Raw genomic sequence first — 22,500 nt, 5'->3', positions numbered from 1 at the left:
GATTCGGTGGGTCTTAAACACGTAAGTCTTGTTGGAATGCTGAGCTGTTCTTCATCATTCATTCGTCGCTGATACTGTGTGTGTGTGTGTGTGTGTGTGTGTGTGTGTTTGAGAAGAAACAATCTCCAGCCCTGTTCCAGTCACACAGCAGCCGGTGTGTTACAGGAGAGAAACATGTCTCAGTCAGAGTCTTTCTTTCTCCTCGCTTTCTCCCTTCCCTCCCTCCCTCTCTCCCTCCTTCCTTTCTTTCTTTCCTTCCTTCCTGAGGGCTCGAGTGTTCTGGATAAGCGCCAGCGCTCCGCTCTGTACTCACGTTTGCCTCGGGGTCAAATCCTCACGTCCTCACCTCAGATCCTTCACCTGACTCTGGCACTGAGGCAATTAGCGTCATCAGACTGAGCGTATTTTCAGTTCTTTTGTTTCAGTCAGCAGCTCGGAGGCCGATTTAGTGTCGGATGAAGATAAAGTCCTCTGATTAGCTGGAGTATTGTTTATAATTAAAGCGATATGATAATGAGATCAAATACATTACAGTCCTTTAGTAACACTGGGCCACTCGGAGTAAACACTACGTTTTATTTCCTCGTCTTAATTAAATAAATTATTACTTTTAAATTGCAGGAGCAAGATTTGTTAACATTTGGTGTAATCTATAGAGTTGAATAGAGTGTTTCACCCCATGAGCTTATTCCTGAGAGAGAGAGAGAGAGAGAGAGAGAGAGAGAGAGAGAGAGAGAGAGAGAGAGAGAGAGAGAGAGAAATAGATAGAGAGGGAAAGAGAGAGAGAGAAATAGAGCGAGAGAGAGAGATACAGAGAGAGGAAGAGACAGGATGTGTATATATATATATATACGAGTGAGAGAGAGAGATAGATAGATAGAGATGGAAAGAGAGAGAGAGAAATAGAACGAGAGAGAGAGGAAGAGAGAGAGAGAGAGAGAGAGAGAGAGAGAGAGAGAGAGAAAGAAAATATATATATACAAGAGGGGGGGGGCAGAGAGAGAGTGAGAAAGGAAGAGAGAGAGAGAGATAGATAGAGAGGGAAAGAGGGAGAGAGAAATAGAGCGAGAGAGGGGGGGGAGAGGAAAAGAGAGAGAGACAGAGAGAGGAAGAGAGAGAGAGGAAGAATATATATATATATATATATACGAGAGAGAGAGAGGGAGAGAGAGAGAGAGGAAGAGAGAGAGAGGAAGAAAAAAAATATATAAAAATATATAAATATATATAAATATATATATAAATATATATATATATATATATATATATATATGAGAGAGAGAGAGAGAGGTGGGGGGACAGAGAGAGAGTGAGAAAGGAAGAGAGAGAGAGAGAGATAGATAGAGAGGGAAAGAGAGAGGGAGAAATAGAGCTAGAGAGAGAGGGGGGAGAGAGAGGAAAAGAGAGAGAGAGACAGAGAGAGGAATAAAGAGATACATAAAGAGATACATAAAGCTCTGTCATTAGTCTCTACAGTTAGCATTACAGTCGCTGCCCCGTCCTTTAGCTCTAATCCCTTTTATTATCACGCCCTCAGTCTTAGTAACACAAGCTAAAAGATTCAGCTGCTTGAATGTCAGTCATTTTGTAGATTTTTTTTATTCCTCCATGTGAATAATTTGTCTGTGCAGGGCGTGTACTGCAAACAGAGCGAGAAAGGGAGAATATCATTTCCAACATTATTTCTGTGTTAGTTCTGTGTCAGAACTGCTAGCAAACCTCTTTACGTATTTACTTGACATCCGACTGACTCCGTGACTCCTCAAGGCACGAAGAGAAGCGCCCGAACATGTCGGCTCCGCGTCAGGCTCCGCTTCTGAAAACAGATGATTAGTTCCAGGGGCAGATGTTTTAACCGCTAATTCGCAAGTTCATCAATAAATCAACAAGCAGGAGGACACGCCGTGTTGCTGAAGAAAGCTCCACTGTGCGCCAGCAACAAAAAACGCATCACGGTTTCGTGGATTTAATTCAGCGTCTAAAACAAAACACGCTAATGGTGAGGATTAAAGGAAAACAAAGTATGATGGAATTCTTGTACCGAGATCCAAATCCAAAAGATCACCTTTTACTATGATTAGAGATCGTGTGGATCCAGTACACGTTCATCAGTCAATCAGATATCGGATCGGATCGGATAACAAATCGGAACAAGATTAGAATCGGCTGAATGAATTGACTGTAGAATTCATTTGGACAAGTTTACGTATAAAGAGACTGGTTTGATTTGATTAGACTTTTTTACAGAATTTTAATGGATTTATTTTTTGGAAAGACATCAAATATCATCAAATATGGCTATAAAGATCAGCTGATAGTCAAGGTTTCTGTATCAGGAAAAAGTTATAATAAATACCATCTGGGTTATTATTGTCAAAAGAAAGAAGGAAAAAAAAAGAAGCGCATATTGTATAGTAGGGCTGTGCGATAAAACGATAACGATATGTATCGCGATAGACACGTGATCGATATCAATAAAAAAATGTGTTCGACAAAACGTTCGATATTTTTTATTCTTCGTCAGAAGAAAACTGAGGTCGCGAAGCGAGTTTGGTTGCATTAACGAAGGCACTCGCTCTGTGGTAACCTAGCAACGTAGGGAGTGACACGCTAACAGCCAATCATGTAACAGTATCATGTTCAGTTGCACCATATCGTCGTGTCGTGCCGGTCTGCTGGATTCCTCTTCAGTAACCGGCGACTGATGAGCAGGAAATGAGCTGCAGCGAGCGAGGAAATTATAAATAAAAGAGGAAACGTCGGTGCGCCAGTATGGCAGTTTTATGGATATTATAAGTCTGACCGTAGTCACACCAACGTCGTCTGCTAATTATGCAAGACCGTCGTCACCGCTATTACACTAAGTGTTTCTTACATTTTCTTTCATTTTGCACCTTAAATGTTAAGAGATAATAGTTAAGTGTTCATTGTGACTTTAGACTCATGTTTACATTATAATTAGTGGAGGTTTCCTGGTTGGTGACATTTCTGCCTTAATATCTGAGGGGATTCTGATCAGAGGAAGGTGAAGTTTACAATAAAAAGGTTTAAATCTAATATATTTTTCTTCTGGTCCTTATTTTAAATGGGTCTTAAAAAATACCGATATCGTGATACAGTTTTCAGCCGTATCGCCCAGCCCTATTGTATAGCGGCGAAGACAAAAATAGCTAGCAGTTTTACTTCCAGGTCAGTGACCCAGGCGTGTCGTTCTGTGTGTTTTATAGCTGTCGTGTGTTAAACTGTTATGAACATACATAAGAGAAACGGAGGTCGCTGTAGTGTGGTTAAAGGCGCGTCCACAGGGAGGAGGAGGTTGAGACATTTTTGGGAGTCGCAGCTGGACACACGGAGGATGAGAGTACGAGAGTGTAGAATGTAATTGGTTTAAAAAACAGAGTAAGCAGATGATGTTGAACAGAACGCATTTTAACCGGCATTTAAAAAAGTCTAAATCACGCTCAGGGGCCCAGCAGTGGCAGCTTGGTGGACCTGGGATTTAACCTCACAACCTTCTGATCTGTAATCCAGCACCTTAGCCAATGAGCCACACTATCCCACGTATCAGGACACGTTAGTGCTACATCTCTGATAGTGTTTAAAGAGATCAGATCTGCGCACTTTGGTAACATTTCGTATGGCACTCGGAACGTTATACGGCGTCGACCAGATGGAGAAGAAACCTTGAGACGAACCTCTTACTTTCTCGTTCGACCTTTCTTTCTGTCAAACATCTTCTCTGGTTGAACTTTTTTTTACTGTCGGCCATCCTGTCTCCCGCTCCATGGAAGCATTCACTAAATTCCAGGGGTTTCGTTACCTCGACGTAAAGTGGGCGTGTTTCCGGAGGTCTTGGAAAAACGGCTTCTTTAAAAAAACAGCATACTACGAAGGACAAAAGAGTCATACAGGTAGATTTATTTTAGAAAACAAATAAACAACCAAAAACTACGGTTAGGGTTAGATTATCAAATAGGCCACGCCTAAGCGATGACGCAATATCTGTTACGCGGTTCTGAAATCCCTGGAAATAAGTGCATCCCACTCCATGGAGCCTTCAGGCATCTTGTTCCCTCATGGACCGCTCTGACATTCACGTGACTGTGCTACCAAGTGGTCTGGAGGTGATTTACAGCTTTCCTAAAAAACACCTCAGCCTAACCAACTCCTACACCAGGCATTAAATGGTTAAACAGATCACAAGCATGTTTATGTGATAAGAAGAAAAGAGCAAAATGATCATTCATTCATTCATTTTCTACCGCTTATCCGAACTTCTCGGGTCACGGGGAGCCTCAGGCGTCATCGGGCATCGAGGCAGGATACACCCTGGACGGAGTGCCAACCCATCACAGGGCACACACACACTCTCATTCACACACACACACACACACACTACGGACAATTTTCCAGAGATGCCTGAGGCACAGGGAGAACATGCAAACTCCACACACACAAGACGGAGGTGGGAATCGAACCCCCGACCCTGGAGGTGTGAGGTGAACGTGCTAACCGCTAAGCCCAAAATGATCATCTGTTACTTTATTTTCTCTTTTTAAAAGACACTGAAATTCGTCGTGACAAGTCGGAGTTTTGTCGTTCGTGTACTTGATTCTGTACTTGAACAACGGTGGCTTTAATGTTGTTGTTTTTTTAATCAGGTAGATTTTTGTATAAGGCTCTAAATGGCTGTGTTTTTGTTAATAATTCGACACAATAATGTGACCGGTGGTATGAACAAATACAGGACTCCTCGAGCAGCTTTAAAGGGAGTAGGGGAACAAGGGAACGAGTGGAGACTGAGCACCGCCCTGCTCTATGTGTCATTGGTGTGGAGTTTGTTTAAAGTGGACCCCCCCCAAATTTACCCCCATCTTTAACACACACACACACACACACACACACACACATACACACACATACACAAGCTCCAGAATGCCGTGCAGGTGGCGTGAGTGCTGGCGTGCAGTAGAAAGGGTTTGTGAGTTATTCAGTGTTTTGAAAGGCGTGCCTCGAATACCAGGGTAAGAGCTGCAAGAGATGGAGAGTCAACACAAGTCTTTCTCCATTCCTCTTTTCTCTAATGATCATTTTCCCTCCCTTCCTTTTTCATCCGCGCGTGTTTGTTTCTCTTTGTGCACAGTGCTTATTTAGCGTGGGCCGTTTAGGCGCTTAGGACACATAAACCTTCTTGCGAAAGAGTTCTGGAACGACAGAGGATTCGGTTTCAAACAACAACGTGACCTGCTTCTCCATCTCCGATTTTCCTTTTGCCTTTGCGTCAGCTGAGGAGAAACAAGGCTAGCATTGTAGGGAATCTCATCTAGAACCTTTTACTCTTTCACATATACATTATCGCTCTTTGCGTATATGCGTATATCCTTGTGTTCCGTATATCACACAATAATAACACAACACGACTGATGATATGAGAGGCGTCCTGCTTATGAAGTCGACCTGATTCGCTGTTGTCAAGTCAAGCAGCCAGGAAACGGCGTTAGAGATCAAATCGTACGTAAGGACGATGTACGATTAAGGTGACATCGGAACCCTTCATCCTGATGAGCATCGTCACTCGGGTGAAGTAATAAACCTTGCAGTACTCGTTCCACCTTATTCAGTGACCTAACAGCTCATTTACGTTTATTATAAAACCGAAAACAGGAAGTAATGTGACGAGCTGAAACGATCATGGTGGAGCTCGGTGTGTGGAGCTGAGAGAGTAGAAGTGAACCCAAGACCACCGTTTTCCAGAGGACGTGGGATCGGTTTTCTGGATTGTTCCTGGGTTCGAAAACAATGTTCGCTTGCCACCGAACTCTTAAACGAGACAACCATGGAGCCTGGAAAATACTTTAATGCCTCTTTTCCACCGGAAAGAACCGGGTGCTGGTTCAGAGCTAGCGCTGGTGCTGGTTCAAAGTTGGTTCCACTGGCGAACCTTCTAAGAACCGGTTTGCCTTTCTAGAGAGCATCACAGCGCCGAGTGTGACGTCACTGTATACGTGTCACGTGTCCCAGCGACGTTAGTGCAGCGGCGGCAAACACAAACACAACAACGATGGCGGATGTCGCTTTACCGTCAATGCTCATGGCTTTGTGAACCTACATTAACATCCAAACGCGGCGAATAAAACGTGTACGTGCGGCTCCGTGTAATCTGTATAAACGGAGGTTGTTATCGATAAAGTACATAACGTTATTTTATCGTTAACACAGAAAAAAGTTTAGCCTTAGCATGTAGCTACCTACTATCATGTGTGCTGATAATGTATCATATCGCGGTAAAGTAAAAGTGTATTAAACGTTAGTATACTTAAGGTACATTATCAAATGCGCTAACAGTAGCCCCGCCCACAGCTCCTGACGCAAGCGGTTCTTAAGTCTAGACCAGCAACGTTTTGGTGCTACTTAAGAACCACTTTTCCTGGTTCAGAGCCGGTGCTTTGGCGGTCGAAACAGAAAGAACTGGTTCTAAATTAGGCTCTGGCTCCGAACCAGCACTCGAACTGCCTCGGTGGAAAAGGGGCATATGTGTGAAAACACCCTTAAACACCATAACATGTGGTGGGTACAAACGATTCCCATCGATGATGATTTTCCATCTAAGGACTCTGTTCAGCTATTACGCACTTCAAGCGCCGATGGTCAGAGGGAGGAAAACCTGTCTAATCTGCACGTGTGGATTTGACTTGTTTAGTATTCCACTAATCCAGAGAAATTTGGGCAAAGACACATAAAATGGGATCGTTAAGGTTTCACCATTGAGTTAAAGTCCCTCTAAACCATCATTAATGCCGTTACAGACGACATCCTCATTACATAAGTACACGAGTAGGATCGTAGGATTTAAGACTACGTCTGTCGGACGCCGGAAAAAGCAACAAGAAAGAACCAATGAAGACGTGACTCATCTTCCAGAGAACCTTCTGTCAGTCACTTTGGAGATTAGATCTTTGGTTCTAATCCTGGTGTGGGCTTTTTAGGCTGTAACACACAATGAGCATTTAGCTTTTTAACATGTAGCTCTTTTAAACAGTCTGGTCATGTGTGAGGAGCAGATATTCACCTTGTACCTTAGACTAACCCCCCATCCCAACACGTCACTGATACCCCCTGAAGCTGGGGGTTGATAAGAATGAGAAATATTCAGTTGATGGAGGACGGACAGGTTTTTTAGTTCCGTAAGTCTGATGACAGACAGGTTGTGAAACCAGTCGGTGGTGAAACGCTTTACTTTAATAACCGAGCAGTTCGGTGCTCTAGTCCAACGTGCTGAGTGACGGATGGAGTGGAGACAGATCTCCTGCGGAGACACAGAGGAGCTCGAGCATTAGTGTGGAACCACAGGCACGCCTCATCCTCATGTAGTGACACTTTACAGGGCCTCACACTGTACCTGGGAGGAGGTCTGATAGATAAAGGGCATCAATCCATCCATCCAAAATAAAATATACATGTATATTTAGCTTATGAAAATTCGTTTATTCACTCATTTATTTTCTACCGCTTATCCGAACTTCTCGGGTCACGGGGAGCCTGTGCCTATCTCAGGCGTCATCGGGCATCGAGGCAGGATACACCCTGGACGGAGTGCCAACCCATCACAGGGCACACACACACTCTCATTCACTCACACACTCACACACTACGGACAATTTTCCAGAGATGCCAATCAACCTACCATGCATGTCTTTGGACCGGGGGAGGAAACTGGAGTACCCGGAGGAAACCCCCGAGGCACGGGGGGAACATGCAAACTCCACACACACAAGGCGGAAGCGGGAATCGAACCCAAACCCAGGAGGTGTGAGGCGAACATGCTAACCGCTAAGCCACAGTGACGCTGCTTATAAATATAATTAGTATTAATTCAGACACTTCCATTGAAGGTCTACTGTGTTTATACCAGTATCGATGTTATGATGTCGTTTATTTGTCAAGGAAAGTGTCATTGGCGATGATTATAGACTGCGATTACAAGCATGACATTTAAATGTTTATGTCATTGTTTCAAACGTATTTAGTTTTTTTGTGGAAATAACGATGGACACAGAATTATACTGTATATATAAGAATAAGCAGCACTCTGAGGTTGAATCATTTATAATAAATGTACATCACTGTCTTTACCCTAAATCACAATTGGATGTGAATGACAGGTTGTGGTCACCTCAAGCCCCCCAGGATCCCAGTTTACATTGAGGTATTTGTTTTTCACACCACATCTGTCATGGCTGAGGCTTTGTTCTCTTTGTAGGGAATTTGCTTCAGTGCTGTAATTAACACCAGGAGCTTTTTCTCCTTCTCAGAACATGTGTGAGGTTTGAGGTTATTTTAAATAAACACCGCTTTAAAAATAAAGTGTGCCACTACACTACAGATGCTGTAGGCGGTCATGCACACACACACACACACACACACACACACACATAAGGAGGAGGAGAACTCGAGAGGCTCGAGGGTGGAGAAAAAGGGGAGGGGAAGAAAAAGAGAGAGAGAGAAGGAAAGAGAGAGGTGTTGCTTTTTAGCCAGTGGTGTTTGCACAGTAAGGAAGGCACAGAAAGTGTGCCGAAAAAAAAAGGAAGAAAGAAGGAGAGAAAAAGAAGGAAAGGTCTGTTCACAGCGCCTGGGAACTGACAAAGATTTGAGGTTCTTTAAGGAAACAAAGGAGGAGATCGTACGGTGTCAGGGCAGGACGTGGTAGAAGGAGGGAAGAAAAGAAAAGAGGAGGAGAGAAGAGAGAAGAAAGTTTTCTTCGTCAAAGAGCAGAAGCGTAGCCGGTCTCTCTGGGCTGGACTGGATGAAAGCAGGCGTCTGGACGCTCGGGTAGATGTGATCGACTTCACCATGCGGAGTGATCCTATTCTGTTCGCATCTCGGGGTGAGTGTTTTATGGACATGAAAACTTTTCTAATAAGAAACCACGATGGATTCATTACAGTGGATTCGTGTATCTAAAAAAAACGAACAGAGTTAATTTTATGACGAGTTAGCATCGCGAGCAGAGGTTCAGACTCGAGCAGCATGTGGTTCCAATTTGGTTCCATGCTCTGTAGAGTGTTATGTTACGCCAGACAAACCTATAGAAGAAGAACAGAGAAGAAGAAGAAGAAGAAGAAGAAGAAGAAGAAGAAGAAGAAGGGACTTAACAAGAAGCTTTATTAAGGTTTCAGACCAGCTTCAGCCTGGTGGAAGCCTTTCTAAATGAAATCCCAAACTAATTTTAGTCCATTTGTAATAAACAAAAGTTTAATAACAGCATGAAATAAATCATTCTGATACACTCTTGTAAAGATTTGGACTTTTAGCCAGCTGGATGTCGTCGATGTTTGGTGGATCGGCCGTCCATGTTATTAAAGTCCGGGTTTCCAAAAGCATAGCAAAGTTCAGATCATCATAACAGGTAGAGCGAGTGTTAATGTTCGCATCGATACTTGCTCCATAGATTCTTGCTATGACATTTACATTTACGGCATTTAGCAGACGCCCTTATATCCAGAGCGAATACCATTTTATCTTATTTTTGTACAACTGAGCAATTGAGGGTTAAGGGCCTTGCATAGGGGCCCGGCAGTGGCAGCCTGGTGGACGTAAGAATCGAACTCACAACCTTCGGATTGGTAGCCCAACACCTTAACCACTAGGCTACCACCATAAAGCAGAGTTTATTTTCCCAAGTGTTTTATTCCTCCTATACCACAATTTACTATTTCTTTTAGTTATCAAGAAATGATTCATTGTACAAATTTATCCAGTTACTAATACAAATTCTCTTTTACATTACAGTGGCTAAAAAAAACCCGTACAGCTTCTCCACTGACACTGGAGACTCCTTCCATAGCTGTTTTTTTTTTTTTTTTTTACATAATTAGTTTATTTCTAGCATTCTTCCTATATTTATTATAATGTATTAAAACAAACACATTAACACAAACCTGGGATTTGCTGAGATGCTTCAACCTCTGGCCAATCAGATTCAAGAATTCAGTAGATAATCCATGATGAAACGATTCGATTTTTTACGTACAGTAAGGCAGCCCAGTCACTCATCATGTGTTTTACATGTAGCAATACACTCGTGATTAAGGAAGCACTGTGTATCACTTTCACTTTCTTGATGTCGGTCTGAATTTTAACAAATTTCCGCTCTCGTGCCACAAATATCTGTTCCTGCTCATGTCCAAATTTCCATCTGTGTACTCTTAAAGATCACCACTACCATAAAAAATGGCCAAAACATTCACGACCGAGACTCATGTTGCTTCAGTGTTAATCTCACTGCAGATGCTGTAAATCTGTACCTAATACCTGCTACTGCAGTCATGAACATCGTCTAATTACATTGTCTTTACACTTCTACTCTTCTACACCTGTGGAACGGCTAATAAGCCTGCGCTTTGCTGTCATCCGGTCTGAGCCAAGGTTTCTTCCTTGGGTCTTCCTCAGGTTCTAATCTCCTGATATGTGAAAGCTTTTTTGTGACAATGTTTTTTTTTTCTAACAGAGTTTACAAATGAACTGAATTGAATTGTTTCCACTTCCTGTGCTAGGATCGGTTAGGACTTCCTAAAATTCCTTCAAAAACACTTATAATTCACCTTTTGGACAAAGCAGGATGCTGTAAATGTCAAAGGAGTTGATCAGTGTAGATGGATCAGGATGGAAACTGCACTAGCAATGTTGTAGCTATCATTTTTGACATTTTACTACTTCCTGTTTACTGACATTTAGCCTCCAGACCACCCTGTAGTATGATGGACAGCCTACAATTAGCTAACACCCTTCGACAGGTCTGAAAATCTAGGTCTTTGGTAAAGAATTCATTTCCTAGCTTCATGAGCTTCTGATGTTTATCAAGGTGTTTTACTATGGTTGCTAGGGCAATGTAAAAGTCTTCTCAAATGTCTAGAACACAGTCTAAGCTACAGCATACACAGACGTGGCTGTGCATGGATGTGGATGTGAGTATGAGGTTCTGCACAGATTTGACCTCATGCTAGCCTGTAACTGTATTTAATGTGTTTATTAGCATGTATTACAGTTTGAACATTGTGTTACATGGCACTCTGTGTGAGTGTGTGTGTGTGTGTGTGTGTGTGTGTGTGTGTGTGTGTGTGTGTGTGTGTGTGTGTGTGTGTTTCATAGAGGGGGTTCCCCTTTCTGACAGTTTCCCCAGTCGCAACCTTTTAAAAGCTTTTACATGCAGACATTTCTCGCATTTTATCCCTCATCCACCTCTCTAATTTACTCTGTCAGCAGTTTGGCTTAGGTACGCAATCTTTCATCTCTCCCTCACGCACGCACACACACACACACGCACACACACACACACACACACACACACACACACACACACACACACACACACACACACACACACTGACAGCTCGTCTTTATCACCCCCTTATTAACATAAGACAGGCCTTTATCAGCAGACTGACTCGGATCTCACTGCTGATTCTGGGTAATGTCTCTCTCCTCTCTCCTCTCCCCTCTCTCTTTTTACTCTAAACCTCACAGTTTTGTATAGCAGTCTTCATCATTATACAGCACTATACCGAACTATACAGATCTATACAATACTATACAGCACTATACAACACTATACAGTACTATACAGATCTATACAATACTATACAGCACTATACAGATCTATACAATACTATACAGCACTATACAACACTATACAGTACTATACAGATCTATACAATACTATACAGCACTATACAGATCTATACAATACTATACAGCACTATACAACACTATACAGTACTATACAGATCTTTACAATACTATACAGCACTATACAGTGCTATACAGCACTATACAATACTATACGATACGATACAGAACTATACAGCACTATACAGCACTATACAGTACTATATAGCACTATATAACACTACAGATCTATATAATACTGTACAGCACTATACAGTACTATATAGCACTATACAACACTATACAGTACTATACAGATCTATACAATACTATACTGCACTATACAGTACTATATAGCGCTATATAGCACTATACAGAACTATATAGCACTATACAGTACTATACAGCACTATACAGAACTATACAGCACTATACAGTACTATACAGCACTATACAGAACTATACAGTACTATACAGCACTATACAGAACTATACAGCACTACAGTACTATACAGCACTATACAGAACTATACAGCACTATACAGAACTATACAGAACTATACAGCACTACAGTACTATACAGCACTATACAGAACTATACAGATCTATACAATACTGTACATCACTATACATCACTATACAGTACTATACAACACTATACAGTACTATACAGAACTATCTAGAACTGTACAGCATTATCCATCATTATGCATCATGATACATTATTATACTCTGGTGTATTTATCATTAAACAACATTATACAGCACTTTATAGCATTATACAATGTTATAATGTATTATACCACATTGTACATCGTTATACAAGACTATAGAGCATTGTGGCTGAGAGAAACCATTTTTCAAGGCACCATGAAGTCTCTCCACCACCCGAGATGAGGGTTTCTCCGACCACGGTCCCCTATCCTCATTCCCTCTTCCCTCAAGTGTGGTTTACACATTAGTGCTCTGTAATCCACCACACACACACACTCACTCACACACACTCACTCACACACACACACACACACACACACACGCACACACACACGCACACACACACACACACACACACACACACACACACACACACACACACACACACACACACATTTTCCCTCTCATTGATGATCAGTGGTGTCTCTGTACATCTGGAGATTTACTGTAGTCCATCATTAACGCTGGAATGGAGCATCTGCTAGATATTTATAGCCCGACTCCGCACTTTAGCGTTACCGTGTCATTTAGCTGTCACACACTCGCTCGGATGGCCATTTTACAGATTCCAAAATGCCTCTTCATTCACTTCTGAATCAGTAGATATTCTGTGAGGAACACCTGGAGGAACCTTTATATGTGCAGTTGTGGATTAAACTTCATTATCCTAAAGACAAGGAGGAAACATGACATATAATTGTAGATTTCCAAAACTTATTTAGCTCATACTAGTAAGCTAAAATCCTGCCAGGTTAGCTCAGTTGGATAATGTTAACTGTAAAGATTATGAACATTTATGAATTTGAAGTGTAATACTATCAGGTTAGCTCATTTTAACCAGTTCTATTCACTAAAAGTGAAGATCAAATGTTTTGTTTGGCTTAGCTCACATTAGCTAGCTATCAGTTTTAAAATTCTGTCTGAAATTCTGTCAGGATACTTCAAAATAGCTAATAATGCGAGGAATCCTGTCAGGCGAGTTTATGCTAAAAGCTGAAATCTTGTCAGAAATCCGGTCTGGGTACCAAATGCTAGCTAGCTAAAATCCTATTAGAAATCCTCTCAGGTTAGTTCATGCTAGCTAAAATCTTATCAGAAATTCTCTTAGGTTAGTTTATGCTAGCTAGCTAAAATCCTCTTAGAAATCCTCTCAGGTTAGTTCATGCTAACTAGCTAAAATCCTCTCAGGTTAGTCTATGCTAGCTAGCTAAAATCCTCTCAGGTTAGTTAATGCTAGCTAGCTAAAATTCTCTCAGGTTAATCCATGCTAGCTAGCTAAAATCCTCTTAGATTAGTTACTTCATGCTAGCTTGATAAAATCATCTCAGGTTAGTCCATGCTGCTTTTAGCAGTGGAATTTTCTGTGAGAGAAACCGGCACCAGGAAGACTTCACACACACACTCACACACACACACACACACACACACACACACACACACACACACACACACACACACACACACACACACACACACACACACACACACAGACACACACAAATTGCACTTCTGCTGTGCAACTACTTCAACAGTTACAGCAACAGTTCATAGATAATTGCGGTGATGTATCCGAGGCCAGAACTTTCAGGAACCTGCTTATAAAGAAATCATGTGTGTGTGTGTGTGTGTGTGTGTGTGTGTGTGTGTGTGTGTGGTGTGTGTGTGTGTGTGGTGTGTGTGTGTGTGTGTGTGTGTGTGTGTGTGTGTGTGTGTGTGTGTGTGTGTGCACGTTTGTGTGTGCCTGTGCGTGTGTTTGTGTGGATTCAGAGATGAGGTGACTGGCTGCATGGTGTCAGTGCGCTGGTATGTCCCGGTCCGTCTGTGGTGGCCAGGCAGCAAAGTAGGCCAAATATCCAAAACCACAGAGTTGATTCTCAAAGCTGAATGCCGGCAAAAAAAAAAAATAAAATCCTGGCTCATGGTGCCGACAACGCTATCCTACTTTCAGCATCCTGGATTCTCAATTTCGGCTCAAACCCACAACTGGTTTATACACTGAGTTCACCATGTGTGTGCATTGTGCAAGAAAGCTGTGAATAGACATTGTGCTAATGAATAAACCGTTAGGCATGACGTCTGATATCAGTCTGTACACTCAGACATCAGACTGGGAAAACTGGTGAAAAAACTGGTGCTTGTTTGTTTGTCAAACATTTTACAGACTCACCCTCAATGCTCTTATCATTAATTAAAAACTTCACATATTTCAGAATTGTAGTCCAAGCTAATGCTAATTCTAGTTGAACTACCATAAATTTGGCGACGGATCTTTGTGTACGTTTGTGGAAATCTTATTCACGTCCACCCGTTGAACCGTTATTGAAATATTTCGCAGATATTGCCAAAAACAAAGAAAATTTTTATGCATCATTTAAAAAAGATGTTCTAAAGATGTTCTTCAAAATTGTGTGCATATGTTGATCCAGTACAGCTCATTTGCATTCAGTGACGCCCACAAAACTCCATAAAAGGTAAAGCGCACAGACGGCTGGAAACACTAAATGAGCACTAAAGGGGCAAACAAGGGTAGAAGAAAAAATCTACGTATAAACAATTTAAAGAAAAGGTGAAAACGGTGTTACCTGAAAAGAGAGGAGATAAAACAGACCCGCATTGTACCCATGTGATCATCCACACCGCAAGCAACATATCTGATTTAAAAGCCAGCTTTCATCCCCTTTAAACCTCCTTTTCTTCAGAAACATGATCTTAGTCTTCCATCAGCTCAGGTTTGTTTACTGTTCATGGCTCGGTGCAGACGCAGACAGACCGTATTACCCATACCCCCATTTTCATGAACACTAATGTCTTGTGCCAATGATTTACATAAATCCATTGGTTTAAAGCTTTATACATGTGCTTTGTTGTTTTTATAGTGCAATATGACGTATTAACTTATATCTCCTTGATATAATAATTATTAGCAAATATGCTATCTCGTTACCTCGTTGTATTTTTGCGACTTATTGCAAAATCGATCATGTTACACCGCTGACACATTTTTGTAATCGATCAGAAGCCACGCAGATAGCAGCGGGAACTTTTCGGGTAAAATAGTTATTTCTTTATTATTTTTTTCTTTTGTCTTATTTACAGCTGTAAAAGATAACATGCACTCAGTCAACTGTACAATAAAAAAAAATAAAAAAAAATAGCTGTACTTATCGTATCTCGGCTGGGAGATAAGATGCTAAAATATCGGTACCATGATCAATTATGTCATAATATGCTGACATGAGTGGAAGTAAGTGGTTTGATGTTAAAAATATTTAAATTTGTGAAATGAACAAAATTAATTTTTAATTTTTTTTCTGCTTTTCAGTTTTATTTATTTTTGTTTATTAGCAATACAAATTATTATTATTATTATTATTATTATTATTATTATTATTATTATTATATATTTATTATTATTATTTTTTATTTTTTTTTAATCGTGATATATATTTTTTTTTATGATAAGGAAGGATTTGTTTCATCTGACTGGACAATGCGATGTAGTTGCTGTATAAATTTGCATAAAGGTTTTTGAAGGTTTTTGTCACAACCAATCACTTGATTCCATTTGTTAGATCAGTTAACTGTATACGAGCGTCTACTTTATGTGCCTCTGTTTGTGGATAAATTTTATTTCTTAGTGAATTACAAACACCCTGGTTGAGTGTGAACTTATATCGCAGCTATACTTAACTAAAAAAAAACAAACAATTTTTTGTGGTTCAGTGATTCAGAACTTCCCGCTATCTTGGCGTCTCAGAGGGAGAACAGTGACTTCACTGCTGAGCGTTTATTTACCACCAAATATCCTCAACACTGCTTACATTAGTCATTTATTTACTTTATGTTTGGTCAGTTATTCAGTGCTCAAGTTTTAGTCCCTTCAGTTGAAAAGTGTCAATAAAATCAAAACATTAACGATAAAGAATTAATAAGGCATTCATACAAAAATCATAGTGATGTTGAATACTGGATCTTTACTGGTCAGAAGGTTTCAGTTTGTTTTCAGGTTGTAAGCAGTAGTTTACAATTAGAAAGAAAGTTAAAGAAAGTGAAAGAAAGTGACGTGACATACAGCTAAGTACGGTGACCCATTCTCTGCATTTAACTTATCCAAACAGCAGTGAACACACACACCGTGAACACACACCCGGAGCAGTGGGCAACCATTTATGCTGCGGCGCCCGGGGAGCAGTTGGGGGGAGTTCGGTGCCTTGCTCAAGGGCACCTCAGTCGTGGTATTGCCAGCCCAAGACTCAAACCCGTTTATTGCATTTGGCAGACCCCCTTATCCAGAGCTAACTTATTTTATACAACTGAACAGTTGAGGGTTAAGGGCCTTCCTCAGATGCCCAGCAGTGGCAGCTTGGTGGACCTGGGATTTGAATTCACTTTTTACAATTGGCAGTCCAACGCCTTAACCACTAAGTGACCACATCCCCTCCAGGAGCTCGGACAGTAGTGCGGCTACAATTCACAGGTTTATCATTAACGCTCTTGTTCTGATACATTATTGTGTCTATAGTAACTACTCGCTCACAGAGGTTTTTATGTAGCACTTATGGAAGGAATCTCCTGTGCCAGCAGTTATTTGTAACTGTTAGAGGTAAAACTTCAGAAAAGACTAGTTTTTGTACTGTTTACTTTTAAACATAGAGGCTGGTAAAAGTGGAATGAGGGATTATAACTGCTATAATATAGCAACAATTTTAGCTATAATGTAGCAACAACATTAGCTATAATATAGCAACAACATTAGCTATAATATAGCAACAATTTTAGCTATAATGTAGAAACAACTTTAGCTATAATGTGGCAACAACATCAGCTGTAATGTAGCAACAACTTTTGTAGCAACAACTTTAGCTATAATGTGGCAACAACATTAGCTGTTATGTAACAACAACTTTAGCTATAATATAGCAACAACATTGGCTGTAATGTAGAAACGTCTCTCTCTCTCTCTCTCTCTTTTGAAATGTTGAAACTGTGTGTAATGCTGTGGGTTGTTGTTACTGCCTGGGTGGTAATAAACCCTGACCACACACACACACACACACACACACACACACACACACACACACACACACACACACACACACACATTAATAATTGTGCAGCAGCAGGTTTCAGCCCCTCAGGCTGAGACTGAAGCTCCTTTCCAGTGCAGATTACCTGCATTTGGAGACTGGAAACAGAACCATGTGTTGGTCAGAACTCAGTGTTTAGACTGTGTGGATTAAATCCTCTTCCTTTGGATAACATTGGACCGAAAACTCCAGTGTGTCTGCAGTTCTGGCTCCAGCATGTATATGCATTTTTATTGTGCACCACCGGATATGTCTTCTTCTTGTCTTTGGAAGTGAAGCAGACCATCTTTCCTCATTGGATTGTGTTGACACAAGGCTTCAACGGGGTGAGGGGGGAGACGAGAGAAGGGGGGTGGGAGACAAGACAAGAAGAGAGGAGAGGAGGGGAGACAAGAAGAGTGGAGAGGACAGGAGTGAAGAGGAGAGGAAGGAAGACAAGAGGAGAGGAGTGGAGGGGTGACAAGACGAGAGGAGGGGAGATGAGACGAGAGAAAATGAGAGCAGAGGAGGGGAGAGGAGAGGAGGGGAGACAAGACGAGAGGAGAGGAAAGGAGAGGAGGGGAGACAAGACAAAAGGAGAGAAATGGAGGGGAGAGGAGGGGAGACAAGACGAGAGGAGAGAAAGGGAGACAAGAGGATAGGACAGGAGACAAAACGAGAGGAGTGGAGGGGAGACAAGACGAGAGGAGAGGAGAGGAGAGGAGAAGATACAAGAAGAGAGGAGGCGAGATGAGACGAGACGAGAGGTTGAACGTTCGTGCCTGGGTGGTGTTTTCTTCCAGTTCCTCTGTTTTTTGTTGTTTTTTTTCCCCCTCAGCACAGTTTGAAGGTGGTCCTCATTTACGTGTGCCATTTGTTTCCCTCAGTTGGCTATTAAGATGTACAGATATTTCTATTCACGTGGTTGTCCTTCAGAGATGAAAGTGCTTTATAAACTCTACACAAGGTTCAGATATCTCATTCCAGAGATTAGAACTGGGTTTGATATCAACATTTATTCTGAAGATACAAACATCTGTGTGGAAAAGAATATAGATAATAAAGGCACCTCTGTGGACATGTGACCCAAAACATATTCAACAACTAGTGCATCAATACACAAAGCAGTGTATGACATTTACAGCATGTGCCATTACAATTCTACAGCACCCCTGGAGCAGGGAGGGTTGAGGGCCTTGCTCAAGGGCCCAGCAGGGGCAGCTTGGCTATGCTGGGCCTTGAACCCCTATCCTCCAATCAACAACCCAGAGCCTTAACCAGTTGACCCAGGTTATTATGAGCCTCGGGTCAGAGCGCAGGGTTTTGGCGCCCCTGGTGCAGATGAGGTTAAGGGCCTTGCTCAAGGCCCCAACGTAGATGTCTCAGCAGCTTGTGGGCTTGAACCCCGACCTTCTGATTAGGAACCCAGCACCTTGACCACTGAACCATCAAGTCCTCACAATCTGTTACAGTAAATAGAGTGATTAGAGACAGGAAGTAGGTACCTAATCCAAGAGTGGTATTCGGTCAGGAAAGGGAAGTAGGATCACAACCAGGAAGTGCAACATAGCACAGGAACACAGGCGCAGACTTCATGACACTTAACGCATTATTTTGGGAATATTACAATCTGAAGGCATTTATAAAGCTACTTCACTCTTCCTTACACTCTTACAATCTAACGATCTCTACGTCTTTTGTTGTTTTGTTAAGATTTATCGTGTGATGTGGTAGCCTAGTGGTTCAGGTGTTGGGCTACCAATCAGAAGGTTGTGAGTTCGATTCCTACATCCACCAAACTGCCACTGCTGGGCCCCTGAGCAAGGCCATCGATTTGCTCAGTTGTATAAAAAAATGAGATAAAAATGTAAGTGGCTCTGGATATAAGGGCGCCTGCTAAATGCTGTAAATGTAAATGTATTCATATTCTCACTGCTCCAAAGCCGTGACCGAAGTCGTACAGTCTCACCTGGTGTATATCTCATCATCTGGGACGAACAGGATCAGGTTTTCTTGTATCCTAGTTAGAGCGAATCGTCTCAAATGAAATGAGGTGGCTGCAATGACATCACCAAATATTTTATAGTCCTGCATGACCACCTTAACGCGTCTTGACGTTACTGAGCTGTACGAAGCTCGAGTGTCACTGCTATGATGCGCTCAGTTCACATCATTACACTGCATTACACTCACTAATCATCTAGTGCAGTTCCCCGGGTTACATAATAATAAAGTAAACACACACACACACACACACACACACACACACACACACACGTAAAGCCTCAGTTATGTGGGGGGTTTTTTTGAGCGGCGAATTTCCGTCGGCCACTCACGTTCCTCGGGTACGCTGCCAGCAGATGCTCGTGATCACCTACGATGGAGACCTTCAGAAATTGTGGAAAACATCTCAGTGTGTGTGTGTGTGTGTCTGATCATGTTTGATTTATTTTGTGTGTTTTCTGCAGCGATGGAGGAGCTGGTGGCGGAGCTGAGGATCTTCTTGGAGCTGTTGGACCGAGAGTATTTGAGCGCCGCAGTGCGAGAGAAGAAAGTGCAGATCTCCAACATTCTACACAGAGTCCTGTCTGCTAAAGGTGTAGTGTTTAAGTATTTAAATACCTCAATACTCTGCTCATGGACAAACCTGTTAAAACCTAAGCGTTAGGAGAAGTGAGGAGGACTTTATAGAGGTGTTTCTTTCTCAGGGGAGAAAATGGCCGAAAGGTGAAGAGGGAGAATTGTACTGTATACAATATTTAATAAAGATTCCTAGTTAGAAATTTTGAAGCTAAATTAGGAGCTGAGATCTTTATGAATACAGGCGGTGGTGGTTCAGGTTGGAGGTTCAGGTTGGAGAGGAAGAACTTGAGTGTCCTGCACAGAGCCCCGACTCTGACTCTGACTCCACTGAACTCCTTTAGGATGAACTGGAGTATCTTCAACACCCCGATATCAGAGTTGAGCTTGTAAGAGCAAACGGGAGTGAATCGATCTGGAATGAGATGTTCAACAAGAACTTGATCATGATGCTCAAGTGACCACAAGCATTTGGCTTTATGGTGTGAAACGTCTCTGTGTCGTATGTAAAGGAATATTTCCAAAGCGCTTCTCGATTGTTTCACAAAAAATCTGAGCTCGGGGGCTCGAGTCATATGACTTGACTCGAGTCAGACTTAAGTCGCAAGTTTTAGACTTGAGACTTGCTTGACAAATATTAAAACAAGACTCGACTTGACATTGACTTGACATTCATGACTTGAGACTTGATTTAAACGACTCAGAGATGTGGGACTCGACTTGACCCGAGTCAGCCTTAAGTCGCAACTTTTAGACTTGAGACTTGCATGACAAATATTAAAACAAGACTCGACTTGACTTTGACTTGACATTCATGACGTGAGACTTGACTCGGACTTGAGTTAAACGACTCAGAGATGTGGGACTCGACTTGACTCGAGTCAGATTTGAGTCGCAAGATTTAGACTTGAGCCTTGCTTGACAAATATTAAAAAAAGACTCGACTTGATTTTGACTTGACATTCATGACTTGAGACTTGACTCGGACTTGAGTTAAACGACTCAGAGATGTGGGACTCGACTTGACTCGAGTCAGACTTAAGTCACAAGTTTTAGACTTGAGACTTGCATGACAAATATTAAAAAAAATACTCGACTTGACTTTGACTTGACATTCATGACTTGAGACTTGACTCGGACTTGAGTTAAACGACTCAGAGATGTGGGACTCGACTTGACTCGAGTCAGACTTAAGTCGCAAGTTTTAGACTTGATCCTTGCTTGACAGATATTAAAACAAGGGACTTGACTAGGACTTGAGTTAAACGACTCAGAGATGTGGGACACGACTTGACTTGAGTCAGACTTAAGTCGCAACTTTTAGACTTTGGACTTGCATGACAAATATTAAAACAAGACTCGACTTGACTTTGACTTGACATTCATGAATTGAGACTTGACTCGGACTTGAGTTAAACGACTCAGAGATGTGGGACTCGACTTGACTCGGGTCAGACTTAAGTCGCAAGCTTTAGACTTGAGACTTGCTTGACAAATATTAAAACAAGACTCAACTTAACATTGACTTGACATTCATGACTTGAGACTTGACTCGGACTTGAGTTAAACGACTCAGAGATGTGGGACTCGACTTGACTCGAGTCAGACTTAAGTCACAAGTTTTAGACTTGAGACTTGCATGACAAATATTAAAACAAGACTTGACTTTGACTTGACATTCATGACTTGAGACTTACTTGTGACTTGCACATGTGTGACTTACTCCCACCTCTGCTAATAATGAATGATACGGGTTGTACAGGGTTAAAGAGCCTCCACATGTTCAAGCTCACAATATTACTGTTATTGTGCCTGTCATATTCTCATGTTGGGCTAAACCGAGCAGTTTCATAGGTAATGAATAACCATTCCTTTAGTCAGCGTGCAGCAGTAGGAACAGTAACAAGGTGCTAAACTGTACATAAGGACGACTGGTTCCATGCAGTGCCTTGAAGGTTCCACTGCAGTGATGAGCTCTGGTTCATCACCAAGTCTAATGCCACTCCTTTAATGTGTCTCCACCCAAACCCAAGTCTGAGCTACAAACGTGAACTCACCTGATCTTAAAATACACATTCGGCTGTTTTTAACCTTTAAACACACACTTCACGCTGAAACTCCACTGGAAGTCGTATTTAGTTGCAGCTCTTCCCTGAATAGAGCATTTTTATCTCACGATTATATCCGTGTTTATTATTTATTTCTTATTAAAACGGAATACCGTAGGAACTCTGACGTTGACGTTTCCCCATCGCACATCCTGATATATGTTTCACTTTAAAAATAAAAAGTCTCTTTGCCTCTAAACACAACCTCATCTGAACGACCTGGACATAATTCAGAGTCATTTTAGAAACTTCCTAAACACCACCCGGAGCATCGTAATAAGCGTCCGTGTGGACCGGCAGCGTGTCATTAAAGTGAAAAGTCTCCATTTGTTTAGTTTTGTTTAGAGATTCACTCATGAAAATATCAA

At 41.7% G+C, this 22,500-nt stretch overlaps 1 protein-coding gene across 12 annotated transcripts in view; it reads left to right on the top strand.

The window, feature by feature from the left end:
* The window catches only part of afap1 (actin filament associated protein 1), a 78,754-nt gene that overhangs the window by 15,216 nt on the left and 41,038 nt on the right, over positions 1 to 22,500 (top strand). For 5 of the 12 annotated variants that reach the window (XM_047817415.1, XM_047817418.1, XM_047817413.1 and 2 more), the window contains exons 1-2: positions 8,489 to 8,884; positions 19,913 to 20,041. In XM_047817415.1, coding sequence (XP_047673371.1) covers positions 8,851 to 8,884; positions 19,913 to 20,041 — 163 coding nt within the window. In that variant the 5' untranslated portion in view covers positions 8,489 to 8,850. Of the gene's footprint in view, positions 1 to 8,488; positions 8,885 to 16,834; positions 16,856 to 16,962; positions 16,982 to 19,912; positions 20,042 to 22,500 lie in introns of those variants that run through there. The other 7 variants (XM_047817420.1, XM_027160975.2, XM_047817419.1 and 4 more) reach the window with 5 other exon arrangements.

This window comes from Tachysurus fulvidraco, chromosome 8, assembly GCF_022655615.1.
Source record: "Tachysurus fulvidraco isolate hzauxx_2018 chromosome 8, HZAU_PFXX_2.0, whole genome shotgun sequence".
Taxonomy (NCBI): domain Eukaryota; kingdom Metazoa; phylum Chordata; class Actinopteri; order Siluriformes; family Bagridae; genus Tachysurus; species Tachysurus fulvidraco.
This window is presented reverse-complemented; position numbering and strand designations above follow the sequence as displayed.